Source organism: Pelobates fuscus, chromosome 7 (assembly GCF_036172605.1).
Source record: "Pelobates fuscus isolate aPelFus1 chromosome 7, aPelFus1.pri, whole genome shotgun sequence".
Classification (NCBI taxonomy): Eukaryota; Metazoa; Chordata; class Amphibia; order Anura; family Pelobatidae; genus Pelobates; species Pelobates fuscus.
Window position 1 is genome coordinate 33,961,512 of NC_086323.1, and position 21,298 is coordinate 33,982,809.

The 21,298-nt window shown below is 44.7% G+C and overlaps 1 protein-coding gene across 1 annotated transcript; it reads left to right on the top strand.

Annotated features, from left to right (window-relative positions):
• Positions 1-1,121: 1,121 nt before the first annotated feature.
• On the top strand, positions 1,122-20,811 carry CTH (cystathionine gamma-lyase). Its single transcript, XM_063427926.1, has 12 exons — positions 1,122-1,406; positions 2,984-3,065; positions 3,625-3,720; positions 3,898-4,007; positions 4,580-4,711; positions 5,126-5,183; positions 9,351-9,428; positions 9,763-9,915; positions 13,808-13,929; positions 15,542-15,594; positions 18,921-19,059; positions 20,539-20,811. Exons 1-12 carry the CDS (start codon positions 1,230-1,232, stop codon positions 20,563-20,565), a joined length of 1,227 nt encoding a protein of 408 aa, XP_063283996.1. The 5' UTR covers positions 1,122-1,229; the 3' UTR covers positions 20,566-20,811.
• The last annotated feature ends 487 nt before the right edge of the window (positions 20,812-21,298 follow it).

Genomic DNA, 21,298 nt, shown 5'->3' on the forward strand with positions numbered 1-21,298 from the left:
TTGAATGGATGTTGAGGTGCCAGGTATTAAGACCAAAATGATTTATCTCAAACCAGATTTAACTTTTTGGAAATTTTCTGATTGCTGTTTAGTAAATAATCAATTGCAAGAAAAATAATTCTGGATGAATAGGAAACCAATCTGAATAAAGAGCGGTGTGAATAGGAAGCTGTCGGTTTTCGAATAAGACGCTCACTTCGGCATCAAGGTGAAATTGATTTATCTGTTGGGGAAGGAAGGGGGACTTCTGCCTTTATTACATTAGAAAAGGGGGCTGGACCCTTGCTCTGGGGGACCCGGGTTTGCGTCAAGCCATCTCAAAATGATTTGCCTCCTTACTGTGGGATGTTGTTGGGCTGTAGTGGTTATGGTGTTTGGAGAGTCCCTTTAAATAATATCTGGTCACCCCTCAGGAGTCCATTCAGAAGCAAAATAATAACGTAAAGCTCTATGAATACTGTTTATTCTTAACAGCTAATTGTGGTGAAGAATTCTAAAATCTAGATACAAATTTGCTGAACTGGTAAAAGTTACCCAAGTCCCCTGTATTGTTACTCACAAGGATGACAAATGTTGCAATTTACGTTATACAGTATATTTATTCACGCTGTGTTCACACTCGCTGCAAGGTAACCTTTTATTATAAGACTGGTGCGCAATATGCAGCACATATCCGATCATTCTGGGGAGAACATGCTGTTTTATTGTGGACTCAAAAGCAGGAGGTGTGATCTAGGGGGCAATCGGACTCGGTCCTCTCCTTCCTGGGGGCTGGATCTTTTAGGGGACCCCTCTTCCTGGGGGCCTGAACTCTATGTGGCCCCTCCCTGCTGGGGCATGATCACCCTGGGGCCCCTCCTTCCTGGAAGCCTGATTTCCACGTGGCCCTTCCCTGATAGGGCCTGGTCTCCATGTGGCCCTTCCCTGATAGGGTCAGGTCTCCATGTGGCCCTTCCCTGATAGGGTCTGGTCTCCATGTGGCCCTTCCCTGATAGGGTCAGGTCTCCATGTGGCCCTTCCCTGATAGGGCCTGGTCTTCATGTGGCCTTCCTTTCTGGGGCCTGATCTCCATGTGGCCCCTCCCTGCTGGGGGCCATGTCACCTTCCGTCCTTTCCTGGCTGTGTTTCCAGGCGACGCCCCCAAGCTCAGCCAATAGATTACCTCCCCCGCCGGGTGGCCGCTTGCACTCACTCACCCTCTTACACAGTGACAGCTGGATCAGAGCAGCATGGCGACCTCACCGGACAAAAAATGCCACTCTGAGGGCTATATGGCGGCTTACCAGCACTTTGCCACCCAGGCCATCCACACAGGGCAGGAGCCTGAGCAGTGGTCATCCATGGCAGTGGTGCCCCCCATCTCCTTATCTACCACCTTCAAACAGAATGCCCCTGGGGAGTACACGGTAAGAGGGGCAGAGCTGGGATATCACTACCCTGGGATCTTGTGGGTATCACTCCTACTCCCATCATTCTCAGCCATATGATACCAAACCTCACTTTCACTTCTACTCCCATCATTCTCGGCCAAATGTAGCCCAGCAACCTTACTTTCACTACTACTCCCATCATTCTCAGCCAGATGTAGCCCAGCCTTACTTTCACTCCTTCTCCTATAATTTTCAGCCAAATGTGGCCCTGTCTTACTTTCATTCCTACTTCTATCACTCTCAACCAGATGTATTATATGGTAAGAGCTGGTATTCCACAAATCTTCAGCTGCTGTAGAACCTCTTGGAGGCACACAGGTACAAACACAAGAGGTTCTGCTGCAGCAGGTTTTTGCGGATATACTGGCATAATGATGGTGGTGGGGCATAATGATGGTGGTGGGGCATAATGATGGTGGTGGGGCATAATGATGGTGGTGGGGCATAATGATGGTGGTGGAAACTTGGAAAAGGGGGGAGTGAGGACAATGGAAAATCCCAGCAGGTTCCACATCAATCTGCACTGGTCTGTGTCCCTCCCAACATAGAGGGGCTCATTCACAAAGCAGCATCTGATGCAATATTGCATGTGGAACCTGCTCAATACAAATGCTTAGTCATTGTAAGTGTGCAGTCTCCCTGCCTAGTGAGTGACAGCTTGTAATGAGGGGCTTGGGACCAAGCATCTATAAATACAGAACTGCTCCAGCCATGAATCATTGCTTTTATGGGAAAATACATTGTATCACCCTTTAATAAAAACATAAAATAAAAAATTAGGGCTCAGCAGAAAATTGTGATAAACCAGATAATAACTGAGATAAGTCAGGAGGCTCAGTCATTGAGAGAAATCAAAGGGGACTATTTTTGGCACAGAAAGCCTGGCCATTTGAATAGATGTTACTCATTTCTGGCTGCTCTGTGTGCATTTATTACATATATACTGTTGGACCCAAGATGTCAAATCAATCATTTACCTGCACTGACTTCTTAATAACCTGTAACAATTCATCTTTATCTTTTTAAGATTGCACAGCTCATCTCTTGGTACAATCATCTCCTAGAAAATAAATTTATTGATATGTTTATTTAAAGGGATTTTTTTTTAATTTGCTGAATTAGCAAAAAAAAAATAGAACACTGCATTTTATTCCAGCCTGTCTTTTTTTGGTCGAAAATCTGCAGTTCTTGTGAGGTCTCCATAATCCCAGATCGTGGTTAATAAATCCCAGTTATCACATGACGAATCACACCAAATCATGCATGGTTTTATATTGGCTGCATAACGTGGGAGTATTCCTTGCTGAGACTGTAAACATGTTTTGGACTGATCTGCCCCCCGGCTTGAAAATCCATGATCCAGATACCAGCAGTATAACAGGAGATTAATAATGACAGGGTTTTTTAAAAAAAAATGAAATAAAAAAAAATTCTTGAATAGTAAAGGAATGCGTGTTTTTTTTTTTTTTTTTTTTTTTAAACTGCAATAAAACATTTTGAAATTCCAAGATTCTGAAAATATTGTTTACGTTTTTTGTTTTTTTTCCTACTAGGGATATGAATATAGCCGCAGTGGAAATCCCACCCGAAATTGCCTGGAAAAAGCCGTGGCTGCCTTGGATGGAGCCAAATACTGTAGGTTGCCTTTGGTTTATTGCTGTACATTAAAGGGTTACGCCAAGCTTCATAATCCCTGCAGCCCTCTGTAGTGGTTATGCCAGGAATACCCTTGCACCGTTGAGCCCCAGCGTCATTTGCAGAGCCGCAGAAGCAGGGTATTGATCTTGCCTCTCATCCATTGGTTGAGAGCATCAGCTGACCCCTCTCAACCAATGAATGACATTCTGTGCATATAAATATGCACAGAATTGACATTAGCCAGCCCAGGGTGGCTAATGACACCCCAGTGACACTGCCAGAGGTGAAGTTGCATCTCAGTAGCAGAGGGAATAAGCTCTGTGTGTGCAGCATTTCACAGCCAAAAACTGCACAAACAAACCCCAGGCACCACGACCACTTCATATCACTAAAATGGTCATGGTTCTTGGAGTAACCCTTTAATATTCTGTACATTAGTGTGCAATGGAACATATTGACTTTCCTGGTTAAATGGTGGCAGCATTGATGAGTTTGTATTAAGCTTGCCTAATTGTTTGTTTTTAATTTTTTTTTGTTTTTATTTTACTTTCTACAGGCTTGGCCTATGCATCTGGCCTGGCTGCAACATTGAATGTTGTTCATCTGCTGAAATCCGGGGATCAGATAATCTGTACAAGTGATGTGTATGGAGGTAAAGGAATATTTTATTATAGAAAGAATATTATTGAGAAATAAATTCCTTATCAGATACTGTTGCTGCTACTTAAACCTTTGCACAGGAGTGACAATCCTCTTGATAATGCAGTCATAAAACTATAGCTGAATCCGTAGATTTTTTTTTTCTTTTTTTTTTTTTTCCTTCCTACAGGTACAAATCGATATTTTAATAAGATTGCCTCCGAAATGGGTATAAAACTAGCTTTTGCTGATTGCTCGGATCTAAAATGTCTGGAAGCAGCGATTACATCTGATACCAAGGTAAAGTAAGAAAATTATTTGGATTATCAAAAAAATAAAATTAAAAATCTGCCCAAGCAGAGTTATTCCCTAAACGTTTAATTTAGGGCCATTCTGGGGTCAAGAAGGAATTTTTTTCCTAGCTTGTTGCAAAATTGGAAGTGCTTCAACAGCAAAAAACAAATTTGAGGAAGGCTGAACTTGATGGACGCAAGTCTCTTTTCAGCTATGGAACTATGTAATATAGAATTGGAATCCAATTTTTGCCTCATTTTAATTCGCTGCACTTCTGAGTTTGGCGGTCACTCTGGTTTAAATTGTATATTGTCATTTTATTCCTATTTGTGCTTAATTTGTCAGTCTGGTTAGAATGGTACTCTACAGAAAATGTTGGAGATGTGTGGAATAGCCTTCCAGAGGCATTAGAAAAAAAAACAATAATGTAAATATAATGATAAATGCGTGGGATGTACGCTTCTCTTAAAACCAAATAATGAAAATCTTTTCTGATGCTCCACTATGGAGAGGTGAGATTAGCCAATCTATTTGTTTTAACGACTCCAACAACAAGTTATACATTTTCTGCATTCTAGCTGGTGTGGATTGAGACTCCTACCAACCCCACGTTAACGGTTATTGATATCCAGGGCTGTGCGGATATTGTTCACAAACATAAGGATGTTATCTTGGCGGTTGATAACACTTTCATGTCTGCATATTTCCAGGTAAGCAAAGCCTTTTATATTGACCAGCCTTTGCACATAGTTTGTCCGTGGGTAAAACACTTATACAAGAGGCATTAGAATGTTATGGAGACTCGGTGTAGAAGAATATATTTGCCATCATATTTATTTTTATAATTAATCATGTACTTCAGATATTTTTTCTGTCTGGTAAAAAAAAAAAAAAAATCAGTTTGAATTTTTAGAACGCCAGTTCACGTGGGAATTTTTGCAAATTGTTCTAGGTGTCCGTAACACAATGCGCAGAGACTGAGGCTGGGAACTTCCGTTTACCATAAACTTTGGATATGTTGTATAAAATGTATATACTTTTCCAAGTTTGAAAGAATAGAATCATTTTAGGATTGTTTTCTAGTGAATACTCCTAAAGCTATTCATTATTATTCTTCGTTTTAGCGTCCCTTGTCCTTGGGGGCCGACATTTGCATGTACTCTGCAACCAAATATATGAACGGTAAGATGCAAGTCACCTACACGTTAGGTTAATTATGCTGAGTATTTTTTTTTTTCCCCCTTCTTCTGTTTTAGATAAATTTAGCTCCATAAACATCCTCCCAAGCTGCAATATATTCTAATTTTTTTTTTTTTTTTTTAATTATTGCTATACATTGTTATCACTTTCTTTTTTGGGAGTTTTAGCTTTGCTGTAGTTATGGTACTCATACTGGGTTATTCACTGAAGTGCGTAGTAAATTCAAGGTAATAAATAGCTGACTTAGAAATATTCTCTAAGTTCCATATGCTTTGAAGTCTGACTTTGGTAAATATCTCCGATAGTGTGAGATGTAACCTATTCAGGCTGAGATATAGATCTGCAAACACCTACCGTATATACATTTTGCGCCTTTTGAATGCAAAACGGTTACTTTATCTTATTTGTTTTAATTTTTTTTATAATTTGTTGACATATGTTGCTGAGCTGCACAAGAACCGCGCAAAACAAATTAAAATCATCCCAAATGCTCAGGAATGTAGACTCTTCCAGCCTAAAATTGTACTTCGTAAAACAAAAACATCCCATAAAAGAAAGTGTATTAAACTATGTAGTCTAGTGGATACAATCTATTGACAGAATTACCCTGGTCGTAACCTCCTATGTCATGGAATGCTTTGACAAAGTACAAATAAAGCAGGAGTTTTATCCTTGAAGAGTCTACATGTCTATGCATTTGGATTTTGGAGTCTGCTTGGCACCTGTCGTGGTGCAAATTTGTTTACCTCTGATTACCTATATACTCCTGGGGTATTGGAAAACGATTAAAGCACCATATCTGTCAGGCAGATGAGCTTGCCTATAGTGTGTGTGTGTGTGTGTATGTACAGGGCCGGCCTTAGGCCTGTAGGCGCCCTGTGCGAAAAATCATCACATCGCTCACTCCCCCCCCCAACCCCCGCTGGTCATACCCCTTCATCCATGTGTAGTATGTGCCAATATTTGTAGTGTTTGTATATAATTATTAAATTAATAATTATTTAAAAACAAAAAGGTATTCCCCCTTTCCTGTTGTTACCTTGCAGGGAGGGGGGCATGCTGATCTCTGGTGATTCAGTATGGTGGGAATCTGGTCGGCGCATCTCCCAGGTGCATAATAATATGATGAAGTGTGCTTGGTGTCTGTGTGTGTGTGATAGGCGTGTTGGCTGTGTGTAATATTTGTAATGGTTGTATTGACTGTGCGTCATATATGTGTGTGATATTTGTGCTGCACACAGTCCCAGGCAAAAAGTCACAAACACAGTTACAGGTATACAGTCAAAAACACAGTTACAGACAGCCACACACAGGTACAGGCAGACAGTCACACACAGACAGGTACAGGTAGTCAGTCTTACACACAGTTACAAGCAGTCACACACATTTGCAGAGCAGAGAGGAACACACACACACACACACACACAAACTCTTTCTTTCCTCTTTACATTATAGACTGGAGGGGGGAGCAGGGGCAGTGTAGTGGTAGGTTGGGGAGCAGCGGCACAGTGGGTAGCACAGTGGGTTGGTGGGCGAGCTGGGGCACAGTGGGTACGTGGAGGAGCAGTGGCACAGTGGGTAGGTGAGGGGAGCAGGGGCACAGTGAGTGGGTAGAGGGAGCAGGGTCACAGTGAGAAGGTGGGGGGAGCAGGGGCACAGTGAGAAGGTGGGGGGAGCAGGGGCACAGTGAGTAGGTGGGGGGAGCAGGGGCACAGTGAGTAGGTGGGGGGGGCAGGGGCACAGTGGGTAGGTGGGGGGGCAGGGGCACAGTGGGTAGGTTGGGGGGGAAGGGGCACAGTGGGTAGGTTGGGGGGGAAGGGGCACAGTGGGTAGGTTGGGGGAGCAGGGGCCCAGTTAGCAAGTGGGGGGAGGGGGCACAGTGGGTAGGTGGGGGAGCAGGGGCACAATGAGTAGGTGGGGGAGCAGGGGCACAATGAGTAGGTGGGGGGAGCAGGGGCACAATGAGTAGGTGGGGGGAGCAGGGGCACAATGAGTAGGTGGGGGGAGCAGGGGCACAATGAGTAGGTGGGGGGAGCAGGGGCACAATGAGTAGGTGGGGGGAGCAGGGGCACAATGAGTAGGTGGGGGGAGCAGGGGCACAATGAGTAGGTGGGGGGAGCAGGGGCACAATGAGTAGGTGGGGGAGCAGGGGCACAATGAGTAGGTGGGGGGAGCAGGGGCACAATGAGTAGGTGGGGGGAGCAGGGGCACAATGAGTAGGTGGGGGGAGCAGGGGCACAATGAGTAGGTGGGGGGAGCAGGGGCACAATGAGTAGGTGGGGGGAGCAGGGGCACAATGAGTAGGTGGGGGGAGCAGGGGCACAATGAGTAGGTGGGGGGAGCAGGGGCACAATGAGTAGGTGGGGGGAGCAGGGGCACAATGAGTAGGTGGGGGGAGCAGGGGCACAATGAGTAGGTGGGGGGAGCAGGGGCACAATGAGTAGGTGGGGGGAGCAGGGGCACAATGAGTAGGTGGGGGGAGCAGGGGCACAATGAGTAGGTGGGGGGAGCAGGGGCACAATGAGTAGGTGGGGGGAGCAGGGGCACAATGAGTAGGTGGGGGGAGCAGGGGCACAATGAGTAGGTGGGGGGAGCAGGGGCACAATGAGTAGGTGGGGGGAGCAGGGGCACAATGAGTAGGTGGGGGGAGCAGGGGCACAATGAGTAGGTGGGGGGAGCAGGGGCACAATGAGTAGGTGGGGGGAGCAGGGGCACAATGAGTAGGTGGGGGGAGCAGGGGCACAATGAGTAGGTGGGGGGAGCAGGGGCACAATGAGTAGGTGGGGGGAGCAGGGGCACAATGAGTAGGTTGGGGGAGCAGGGGCACAATGAGTAGGTGGGGGGAGCAGGGGCACAATGAGTAGGTGGGGGGAGCAGGGGCACAATGAGTAGGTGGGGGGAGCAGGGGCACAATGAGTAGGTGGGGGGAGCAGGGGCACAATGAGTAGGTGGGGGGGTAGCAGGGGCGCAATGAGTAGGTGGGGGGGTAGCAGGGGCGCAATGAGTAGGTGGGGGGGTAGCAGGGGCGCAATGAGTAGGTGGGGGGGTAGCAGGGGTGCAATGAGTAAGGTGGGGGGGTAGCAGGGGCGCAATGAGTAAGGTGGGGGGTAGCAGGGGCACAATGAGTAAGAGGGGGGGTAGCAGGGGCACAATGAGTAAGCGGGGGGGGGTAGCAGGGGCACAATGAGTAAGCGGGGGGGGGTAGCAGGGGCACAATGAGTAAGCAGGAGCCCAGTGGGTAGCTGTGGGAGCAGGGGTACAGTGGGTATGGGGAGGGAGCAGGGGCACAGTGGGTAGGTGGGGGGAGCAGGGGCACAGTGAGTAGGTGGGCAAAACGGGCACAGTGGGTAGGTGGGGGGGAGCAGGGGCACAGTGGGCAGGTGGGGGGGAGCAGGGGCACAGTGAGTAAGTGGGGGGCAGCAGGGGCACAGTGGGTAGGTGGGGGGAGCAGGGGCACAGTGGGTAGGTGGGGGGAGCAGGGGCACAGTGGGTAGGTGGGGGGGAGCAGGGGCACAGTGGGTAGGTGGGGGGGAGCAGGAGCCCAGTGGGTAGGTGGGGGGAGCAGGGGCAGTGTGATGCTATGTGAGGGAGCAGGCACTCCTTCCTGCTTCCCCTCTCACTTACCAGGCAGAGAGTTCAGTGTGTGTAGCTCCGCCTCCGCCTGTCTCATAGCTCCGCCCCTGCCGGTCATGTGGCTCTCTAATACACCAGAGTGGAGGATAATAAAATCCTCCACCCGGGTGCCGTGTGAGGGGTGCTCAGAGCATTCCTATAATGACTGGTTGTGCTGTGCAGCGTGACCAGTATTAGGGGAGAGCTCTGAGCACTCCCTTACAGCTGTCACTCGGGCCATGTGTGAGCTGTGTCGGCAGCATGGCGCTCCCTACTGGCATGGCGCCCTGTGCAGCCGCACAGCTCGCACACCCCTAAGGCCGGCCCTGAGTATGTATGTGTATCTTACAATGTGTTATTTAGTCAAACAAATAGAATAGAAACGAGGTGTGGAGAGCCCTATCCATACAATCTTTAAAATCTTTATAAATATTCTGTAACCCATTTTTAGATGTGTTCTGTCAGTCAACACTGTTTGTCCTTTTCTAAATGGTATATTTTGTAAAGTGGAAAAATAATTATTTTAAATATTTTTAGGTCACACTGATGTCGTTATGGGCTTAGTTTCTGTTAATTGTGACAAGCTATACGAACGACTGAAATTCCTTCAAAATGGTGAGCGAGCATTGTTTTAACAAATTTGATATTTTGACTGTGCCCATTTGACAGTGGCATGTTCAATACAATCAGCAACCCTTGTTTCTGTTCCAGCACTATTCTGTATTGCAAAAATGGGACATGCAGCTTTCAACTTGTAAAATAAAAACACACAAAAAACACCTTCTTGCATTCGTACCATACCTGCTAAAATGTAACAATAGTATTGCTATATGTTTTAAATGAGTAGCTTTGTAACCAAATTGCATTGTTTGTGCTCCGGGGCATACTTCGAAAGTAGACCTTTTTTGGCCTTTTGTAAATAAATTAACCAGAATCTTCTATTTTAAAGCCCTGGGAGCGATTCCATCCCCCTTTGACTGTTTCCTCCTAAACCGTGGTCTGAAGACCTTACATCTAAGGATGAAGCAGCATTTCAAAAATGGACTTGAAGCAGCAAGGTTTCTGGAAAAAGATCCTCGTGTAGAGAAAGTAATATTTCCAGGTATGTAAACGGCCACAAACCGGGCTAAAGATATGAAAACTTAATTTCTACTAAACTCTTACCGTAAAGCGCACTTCTAGCTCTGTAACTACTAACTATAACTTATTGTAGGGGTACAAAAAATTTTTTTGGGTGCTGTCCCCGTGCTTTGTGTCACACCACTTTAGAACGGTTTGACAAAAAGTTGGATCTTTAGATGGCCCATGTATTGTAGCAATTTTGTTTTCTTCTAACCGATTACTGATGGCAAATGACGGTCTCTGCTTCTCCCTCTCAGCCTCTGTCCTGTCGCTCTCTCTATCCGCTTACACTCTGCGTTGTGTTTTAACTGCTATAGTCAGGAATCCTGATACAATGAATCAGGGTAGATACAAGTCCTTGCCGTTGGAATCACTCCGTCTAGACGAAGCACAGCAACTCTGCTCTTTTCCAGATAGTTATATTTTGTTAAAATAACACAGAATAGATGGTAGTACAAACCACCAGTAACAGCAGAGCAGGTCAGGCCAATGGCTGCCCTCCTCTGACCAGCTCTCTTTTCCATGTACTGTTCCTCATCTGACACTAATGTTGCCCCTGGACAATGTTTACCAATGATGACCTACTGATGAGCATACTGACCCTCTCATGACAATGCACACAACCTCTGCTGTTGCTCTTATATTGTATATGGGTTCAACCAGCTAGATTAGTTTGAATGACTGAATTGGACGTCCTATAATGGTCTGTAATAAGACCTTATAGATAAAACGCACTAAACTCCTAGATTAGTATTGACTTGACTACGTAATATTCACAGCGTCTTTTTCTTCCATTTACTTCCATGTCCTAACACTAGATGGCATTCTTATTCCAAAATAGTCTAACACAGTGGTTCTTTAAAAGGACTTGTCACCGCAGTATGTTTCACAACAATTTAATATTGTTGGCTAAACTTTTTAAATGGTTTATTATGAAAAATATTATAGTTTTGATATTTTTAATCTACTAATATATTGTTAATGGATATTATGTTTTTTTTTTTATATATATATTTTAATACGTTTTAAAAAAAAAAAAAAATATTTTAAAAGCTTACCAAAAAACCTTGCACCATTTATTTTGAAATATTGTTTGTTGCCTTGTCCTTTCATTTTTTTTTTTTTTTAAATTCTTTATTTTTGCGTGCATGAACATCATAACAGGTGGGCTTGTCATGCCCCAACAGCTTTGACAAGCATATACTTAAGCATTTGTTAACAGTTGGTCAGCATATGGAGGGTTCTGCACAAATTTTTATATATAAGTAAAGAGTAATAGTAGAGGAATCATTGCATATACTAAAATTAAATATATGTGGTCAATGACTAAATTCCTGTTGGTCTGTCTCAGGTTTTGTGCTGTAAGCATGCTGGTCAGGCTATGTACACCTCGGCTGTGCTGCACAACTATGTGTGACAGTGTTACGCGCATAGATAAGTCTAATGTACGGCTACCATCTATATTCAACAATGCGGTATAACAGTTAATAGGCAAATCGATATGAGTGACAGTCATTGCTGACCGGTTGATCAATTGGCACCCTCGTTTCCAGATAGGAAGATCAAGAGATCAGCAAGGGAGGTATATATGCAGCAAGCAGAATTAAACATATATATGTATATATAAAAAAAACAAACAAAAAAAAAAACAGGCATATATCACTCAGCTAAATCACGGCGAACTTGAACAACCTGTGTGAATGCTTGAGGAGCAGGGTAGTGTCTCTTTTGTGTGCCGCTGACAAAGTGAGCCATGGGCGTATGAGAGACTAGGTGTCTGAGCAAGAGGTTGATAGTGCGTGAGACGAAGGTTTGGAGAGTAGTGGGCAATTGCCCCGTACTCCGTTTGTATAGCCTGGTGTAAGCTGTGCTAGTGGGGGGAGGCGAACTGCCTTAGCCACAGGGAGTTTTCTACATGTCTCCCACCTTTCCCTTTGGGGTTCGGCCGTGGGAATCAGTATCGGTGGGTGATGGTGTTAAGTGAGGGCCATTATCCTGGCCTCTTGGAAGGTCGTGGGTGCGGTAGGGCTATGTGTGGCTGAGTGCTATGTGGCAGTGGGGGTGTCCCTGTGGGCGCGTGGGAACTTCAGTGGAAAGGTGCAAACAAAACAGGTAATCAACAAATTAAAATCAGCAAACTATGAACAGTCCTCCGGCACCCCCAGGGTTGCAGTTGGAGTGTTTGGCGTGGTTCTGCTGGTCTGCAGGGAGTAGTCAGGCCAGGGCCGTCGTCTTCGGCGCGCGGTTGGATCCCCTTGGAACAAATGTCCCTGAGGTTGCTGGGTTCCATTGGTGGGGGTGGGAAGCTGAGCGGGGTTGCTGCGTCAGGTCTGCTTGAAGGCCCAGTGATGAAAGGTGCGTCGTCGCTTCCTGCAGGTCCGTTATCGAGATGATAGCTGTTCCGTGTGTCACCTGAAGCTTGTGGGTCGGGCGCCACCGGTAGGTGATGTTATGCGTGCGTAGCAGGGATGTGAAAGGTTTAAGGGATGCTCGCCAGGCCATGGTGCCCCTGGATAGATCCGCATAAAAAGTGAGGGCCATGCCCTCAAAAGCATATGGTGCGCTGTCCTTAATGGCGGCCAGGACAGCCATTTTATCTTGTCGTTTCTGGAACCTGACAATCAGGTCCCTTGGGGCTGTTGCCGGGGCCGTTGCCGGCTTGGGGATTCTGAATATTCCATCTAGGCACAGTCCTTTGGCCTGCCTCGGTGGGAGCAGTGCGGTCATCAGGCGCCTTATGTAATGTGGTAGTTCTGCATCCAGTATGGAGTCTGCTATGCCCCTTATTTTAATATTTTGAGCGCGGCGTGCGTCCTCCATTGCCGCCATCTTTAGGTCCAAGGCCCTGTGCTGGAGTCGCAGTGATTGTATTTCTTGTTGCAGCCCGGTTATTTGCTGCGAGTGGTTGCGGGTGTCCTGCTCCAGGGAGACCGTGCGGCCTGTCAGGCCCTGTATGTCCCTTCTTATGTCCGCTACGTCCGTCTGTATATTTCGACGGAGTTCCGCCAGCAGTTCTTGCATCACTGCTTTTGTTATCGGGGTTGAGTCCGGCTGCGGTGGCGTCTGTTTAGTGGGTGAGCATGGTTCCTCAGGGTCCGATGGTTGTTCATCTGACTCCTCGAAATAGTCTGTGTACGAGGCCACATCGCGCTCCTGGGCGCCATGTGCGCGCCGCCACAGATCTCCGATGCTCATGCCGGGTCTGGGCTGCTCAGGCTTCTGTTTTTTGTTTTTTCTGCCCATCTCTGCCAGTTGGACACAGTGAGTAGGGCTTATTTAGGTGAGTAGAGGTTAAATATAGTCGTTTTTTGCAGTTTTTAAGCTGAAAGCTTGCGGAGCTCACGGTGAGTGCGACCAGACGGTTCGGCTGTTGGCTCCGCCCCCGTCCTTTCATTTATTAACCCCTTCGTTATGGTATTGTGCCCCTTGCACCATTTAGAAAAAATATCAATCAATGTTAAATCAAGATCATAGTAATTTTAAAGAGACAGAACAGTTTAAAAAAAAAAAAAAAGTTTTAATTAAATATATAACTATATAGTAGATGCAAGACACTGTAAAGGCATAGCTTGGAATACTATGTAAATCACTGTGACACCCATGATACCTTGCATTTACCGTGTCTGTCCCAACCAGTGGGTACGTGTTTGTAGTTGTCTACATATGTTGCATTTTGTTACAGGTACACTACACATTAATCTATGCACCCTTTATATAAACCAGACTGTCCTACATATTTTTTTGCCTTTCTTTAGGGCCATTGTACGTGTTGTGTGGTTGTTTAATTATGTTATTTTCTCCTTTTTATAATCTTAAGTAGATGTATACCCAGTGAGGCATCATTTTGGCATTTGCTGTTTTTTCTTATACAGGGCTCCCAACACATCCTCAGTATGAGCTGACCAGGCGCCAATGCACCGGAGTACCAGGGATGATTACATTTTACATTAAGGGAGACCTTGAGCATGCCAAGATATTCCTCAAGACCCTAAAGGTATAACATTCTCTTTACTCTGCCTCCTACCTAACTCGCTTAGTGACACCAATATAGCCTGTTTCAAATAACCTCCCACTTATGGCAGCTCTGAATAAAATTCATAAATTCTACTTGGGGAAATATGACGTGACTTTAAACCGCTATAAACCTGCCACTGCATCAGAGTTTAGAGTCAGTAGGATCCAGGGCCGGCCTTAGGGGTGTGCGAGCTGTGCGGCCGCACAGGGCGCCATGGTGCAGGGGGCGCCCTGCGGCCGCATAGCTCACACGGCATGTCTGTTAGCCGCAAGGCTAACAAGACATTTGCCTTGGGCGGCATTTTCCAGGGGGCGGCAAAAAAAGCCGCCCCCAAATGCCCAAGGCAAATGTCTTGTTAGCCTTGCGGCTAACAGACATGCCTGGCTACTGGGCGGTCGGGCGGCGCTGGCGGGCGGCTGGCGAGGGAGCACTTCCTCTGAGCTGTATGCTCAGCTCCCTCGCGCGCCGCAGAGTGAGGCTGGGAGACGGAATATGACGTCATATTCCGGCTCCCAGCCTCACTCTGCAGCGCGCGAGGGAGCTGAGCATACAGCTCAGAGGAAGTGCTCCCTCGCCAGCCGCCCGCCCAGCCCAGCAGCCACTGGACCACCAGGGAGGAAGAGACCCCCCCCCCCCCAGCATTCCCAAAGGTAAGGAGGCTGGGGGGGGTCTAAATAAATGTTAAAAAATTTGTTAATGTGGGTGTGTGTGTGTGTATGTTAGTGTGTGTATGTTAGTGTGTGTCTGTGTATGTTAGTGTGTGTCTGTGTCTGTTAGTGTGTGTGTGTGTGTCTGTTAATGTGTGTGTGTATGTTAGTGTGTGTGTGTGTCTGTGTCTGTTAGTGTGTGTGTGTTAGTGTGTGTCTGTGTCTGTGAGTGTGTTTGTCTGTTAGTGAGTGTGTGTGGCTGTCTGCCTGTGTGTGTCTGTTTGCCTGTGTGTGTGTGTGTGTGTGACTGTCTGCGTGTGTGGGAAGGGGTAAGGAGTGGGGGAGGGGGGAAGGGGAAGGGGGGGCGCTGTAAAGATTTTTTGCACAGGGCGCCCAAATGCCTAAGGCCGGCCCTGGTAGGATCTATTCTCTAAAAGTCAAAATGTGCAAGGCCTTTTATTCAAGTAGTTTAAAAAAACTATATTGTGAACATGATAATATTTTAAATTGATTCTAGTAAAGAGATTTGGAAGTAGGAGTGTTTTTATTTCCCCTGTAGAGGTGGCAGCCAGTTTGGACACCTATTTAAAAATGTTTTTAAACAAATGAGCAACTACAGCAACTACAGTGCTCATTTACAGTATCAAGTGTTTTATTGAAGTAAAGTTTGTGTCGCAGCATAAACATATGACTATCATTATCAATAATATTACGGTATATTAATATTAAAATTGATATATAGGGACTGGGAGGGATGGATATATAATCTCAAAACTCTCTCTATATAGGTAAAGAATTTATATACATATACAAATTGTATGGAGTTGTATAGTAAGCTGACCGTTTGTAATAGGACAATGTAGACATAACCCTTTAGAATGTAGCTTTTAAGATCTCAATTTACAAGCATCATCTCACGAAAGGTTTTATCTTAATTTTCACAGCTTTTTGTGTTGGCTGAAAGCCTTGGAGGATACGAAAGTTTGGCAGAACACCCGTAAGTAATTATATGCTCTATAAAAGAAAGCCAGAGAGGTGGCTCTGTGGTTAGTGCTCAAAGGACCACTATGCGCGCATTCAATCAGTCCATAGGAAAGCATTTCTCAATGCTTTCCTATGGACGGCAGCGTCTTCTCAATGTGAAAATCAATGAGACAGCCACTAGAGGCGGGATTAACCCTAAAGTAAACATAGCCGTTTCTCTGAAACTGCTATGTTTACAGCTGCAGGGTTAACCCTAGATGGACCTGGCACTCAGACCACTTCATTGAGCTGAAGTGGTCTGGGTGCCTATAGTGGTCCTTTAATGTCTCTCTATCTGTCCATACCTGATTGTTACAGTTTTAGAACCTGTCACGGTCTAGGGTTATGTATCCTTTGATAGCTCTGTGAAAATCAAAACGTTGAAGTTCTTTTAGAAAGTTTTTATTTTTATTATAGTAACATGTATGTATGTTGAGGGTTTTTGCTTGTGTTGTGGATGGTTTGTGAGGTTGTGTGTGAGAGAAAATATGGATGTATATAGCAGGCTGTGTATAGTGTTGTGTGAGCTCTTTGTCAAGTTTTGTGTGTGTGTGTGTGTGTGTGTAGGTTGCCTGTTGTGTTATGTATGTGTTTGCCTGTCTGTGGTACTATGAATGTGTGTGTCTATTCATAGTATTTGTGTGTGTGTGTATGTGGGCTGCCTAATGTGTGAAGTATGTTTTGTGTGTAAATGTGATTTGCTTGTAGTATTTGCGTGTTTTGCGGAATGTCTGTGCTCTTGCATGTGTATGTGGGCTGGCTATTGTGTTGACTGCCTGAGGTTTTGTGTGCATGTGTTTTTCTTGTAGTATTTGTTTGCGTGGTGGGGCTCTCTGTGGTGACCCCATCTGCCTAACTTTAGTCTGTAAACTGCTTGGCAATCTGAAACATTGAGAAGTGCCGGATTGTGATTAAGAGTCTGCCGTGATGTCTGCACCTCCTGGGTCCGGACTAAATGCTCCCATGTGCTCTAGGCCATGGGGCATTCAGAGCCATCTAGGGAGATCAAAAGATCTCCCCATTTTGACCAGTGGTGTAGTTAGGATTTGTGCTGCCCTTGGCAGTACGGTGCTTGGGGCCCCCCTCCTCCCCTCTAATTTAAATTTTTCCCACCCCTTCATGTCAAGGCCGCACTTTGACTGACAGACGCATACACTCATTGACAGACACACACACTCATATGCACTGACAATGACACACACACACACACACTATTACTTGGACACTCACTGACAGACGCACACTCTCATATACACTGACAATCAATGACATACACACACTATTACTTGGACACTCACTGACAGACGCACTCACTGACTGACACACATTCACTCACATAGACACACACACATACACACTTACAGACCCACACTTACAGACATACACACACACATTCACTTACAGACACATACACATTTCTCCCAACACTCACAAATTAATAATTTCTTAAATTCAATTTGAAATCCACCAAGCCTCCCTGGGAGAGCTGGAGTTGGATTCCTTACCTGCCCCGTGTGGCTGTTGGTCTGGCAGGCAGGGGGCTGACAGGCAGAGTTGGCGGTGAGGGAGCTTTAATCTTCCTACTCAGCTCCCTCGCGCGCCGCTTAGTAATGCCGGGAGCCGGCTCCCGGCTTCATTAAGCGGCGTGGAGGGAGCTGAGCAGGAAGAGCTCAGGTGAGTATGCTCCCTCGCGTACTGCTGTCCGCTGTCTGCTGTCTGCTGTCTGCTGCCCGCCTCGGGAGGGCTCAAAGGTGGTCACCCAGCCAGCTCTTCAGCCCCCCAGGACACGAGGCAAGCAAGGGATCTACCTGGGCGTTTGGGGGCGGCTTTTGTGCCGCCCAAGGCAGATGCCTTGTTTGCCTCGTGGAAGACACGTACATGATCTTGACCATATAAGTTGGCAACCTTATGTGCCATGCAAACTCATTTCATAAACCATGGAGTGCTTGAAAACTAGATAAAGTTAAGGAAATACATCCTGGTTAAATACTTAAGATGACGTTAGATTAGCATTCCACCACTGCTTTGATGCTTCGATCAGTGAGGATCAGGGAGCAGTTCTGAGTCACCCTTTGATGAGCACAAGCCACATTTTTATTGTCATTTGAAGTTGTGCAATCATGTATATGTGCCATTGTCTTCTACATGACATGTGTATAGTTGGCAGGGGTAGGGATATATGACTTAAAACCCAACCCACCCAATAAGACACTGACACTCAGGGTTATGGGTCAAATTGTCAACAACTTTAATGGTAATAAAGATAACTATATATATCATTACCTGCCACCCCCCCTCCCCCCCCCCCCCCCCCCCCAATCTCGTATCATCTTTCCCATATTTATATCAAGGTAATGACCCACCACATAATACATTTCCAATATATAACAATCATATAACATAACATGTAACACACCAACATTGATCAATGTCACCTGGTAGGGGTATACCCAGATACCCCTACACCACCGAGGTTCTGAGCCACCAACGGACTGGAATCCTACCAAAACATGTACAAACGGTGTACCCTTTTAACCAGAACTGCTATTCTGTTATGTCCTTTTAAAGAGCTTGAGGGACTCTGCTGATGTAAGTGGTTTCCCCAATAACTCCGTTAGAGAATATGCCATAACATCAAACTGACACAATAGCAAAAGCATGACCACTTATGTTTTTAATTCATTATATAGATATTCATTTAACAATATGAAAAATGTAATACCCCTCCACCCCAATATGAAGTGAAAACTGTCTTATAGTCATAACAATGTTACCCCCCTCCTCCATCACTGCTGGTAAAATATGTAAGCTGCAGTCAGAGTGGGTACAGGGTTTTAGACTTTTCTATGCAATGATGTACAGTTGTTATGGTGCTTAGTGCGACACTGTGAAAGAGAATAAAATTATGCATTGTATATGTATAAGCCTATTTGCAGATAGCCAAACGTGATTAATGAATCAACAGCTGTTTTAAGGGGATCCTTGTTTGTTCCATTTAAATATGGTTGTTTTTTTTTTTGTTTTCTCCTGTATTGTACTCGTCAGACGGTTCCCAACTTATATACAGATAAAACCCTTTCCTTTTGTGAAAATACTGTTTTGATGGTTGCCTCCAGCGATCCATGACTAAATCTAAAAAGCTGACCTTTGCTTTGCGTGGGTATGTGTGAACCTAGTACACACAGTTATTAAATCTCACGGAGTGCGGAGTTATTCGTTTGTCTGCTATTTCTGTTTAAAATAAATAAATAAAATAAAGACAATCTTTCCATCTGACCTGTGTTTTCTACTCCTGCACAGAGCAATTATGACTCACTCTTCTGTACCAGAGGATATGAGAGCCACCTTAAACATTAGCGACACTCTGATCCGCCTCTCGGTAGGGTTGGAAGACATTGAAGATATTATTGATGATCTAGACCAGGCTCTGAGGGCCGCGGTAAGTAACTCTGAGGTTACCGTCAGCTTTGCAATTAAACTGAAAACTGATATGCAATTAATTTTAGACACACATTACGCTTTGTGTTTTTCTATTCTACAACAGGTTATATCATATATATATATATATATATATATATATATATATATATATATATATATATATATTTTTTTTTTTTTTTCTCCTATTAATCTTGGAGTGCAGTATTTTCTGCTGTGGGCCCTGGTCCCTGTGACTCATTAGTTGTTGTGTTAAGGGGTTTATTGTCTCTGAATTAAGAACTGACAAAGGGGATTGTACAAAACCTTAGCTAAGTATGTGAGCTGGAAAAATACTCAAGTTAAAGATTATAGGAAATGTACCTTAGGCTTTCAAAATATCGGCACAACAAATTATCACCTACTAACTGCCGGCAGCCTTTCCCCTCATATTTAAAGCAGCACTGTCATGCCAAACTTACCTTTCCCCAATCGCTTTCTCTCCCTCTCTCAGGATCTGTTCTTCTTTTCTTCCTATCTGATCTAGTTTTCTTTAAAACATAAGACAAAGTAATGACTACTTTGTCTTGTGTTTTATTTTATTTTTCCCTACCCTTTACCAGCTTTGACCTACTCCCTGTGGGTCAAAGACATTTTCCCACAATACTCACCCTTTCCTCCGTGATCTCGCAATGCTTCCTTTCTGTATTTCTGAACGTCCTGTCATATAGACAGGACACCGGCGAAACTAACGAATTTCGTCTTAACAGAATGAGCATAGTTTGTTCATTCGTGTAAGGATGACATCCGGTACTTTTTTTAGTTCGGTATGAAATTTCATTCGAATGACGAATGAATAGGAGATATTCACGTACGAATTTCTGACAATAGCAAATGCCCAAGTGTTTAACTGGGCATGCATGGGTATTTCAGAGCGCTATCTAGTGTGGGCAGATGACGTGTCCCACATGGCCTTCATCTTCCCTCACAAAGATGCCAGAGCCTAGGTCCGGGCACAAAATAAAGTTGGGTAAAAAAGTAATTTGGGGGTCGCTAAGGGGGCAATTAGATGTAGTGGAGTCAGAAGGGGTGTTAAAACGGATGCAGCCATGACCGTGCCGTTTTTAACAAATTTTTCTCTTGATTCCTTGGGGAAAGTATACCAAAGTGGTATAGTCGTCATAGAAACCAATAGAATGTTCGTGATGGTTGCTTGAAATTTAGTACTTTCCCCAGAATTATCCATATGTGTCCCCTGTTGTGTCACTTTAGCTAGATCCAGGTCACTAATCTTGGCTCAGGGCTAGGCAGAACCAGAATCCTGTTAAATTGCAATCCATAAAAATATGTCTTGGAGAATATAAGAGCATCTAACTTTGAGCCTTTAATACAAGCCCAAGTGTTTTGATTCATTATGATTGGTTCATTATTAAATATGTAACTTTGTTCTCTAAAACTTTTTGTAACCGATGAACTTATTTAATATGGTTTATCTTTGCAGCATCCAGATATTACAAATCGCAACTAAATATCCAGGATTTGATGGCATCAATGAAGAATTTCTGTTAAATGCAAAGCAATGAATCCTGCATTAATCAATCAATGGGTTGCAATGTTGTACATTTCCCAAAAGCAGACTATTTTCAACTCACTCCATCTTTCTCCAGAAATCAATGACCGAAATAAATTTCCTTTTATTGCATGGGTAGTTTTGGTAGTTCAGCGGTTATTCACTGTAATTGGGAGGGTTGAACCTTATTCGGCATGAATAAGTCCTTAACCCCTTAAGGACCAAACTTCTGGAATAAAAGGGAATCATGACATGTCACACATCATGTGTCCTTAAGGGGTTAAGGCGTCAACACAAGGTTTAGGTTAAACTTTGGCACACAAATATCCACTGTATATCTCTGTCATTATTATTTGACATGACATGTACCCTCTTTTCCCCCGCCGCCCCCTTTTTTTTTTGTTTTTGTTTAAATAAAATATTTGAGGTCAAGTTTAATCATCAATGACCAACAGGGAGCATATTTGCCCTTACAGTCTACAGAATATCGAACATACACCGTAGATGGGCCGAATGGTTCTTATCTGCCGTCACATTCTATGCTTCTAAGGTTCAGGCAGATGTCTGTCTGTTCTCTTCCCTACAAAATTATTATTTTTTTAAAGATATACAATGGATAATGTGTATGTGCAATAAAAACAATGATTTATACATATTCCTCTGCTCCTTTTACCTGAGTGATTGTGTTCCC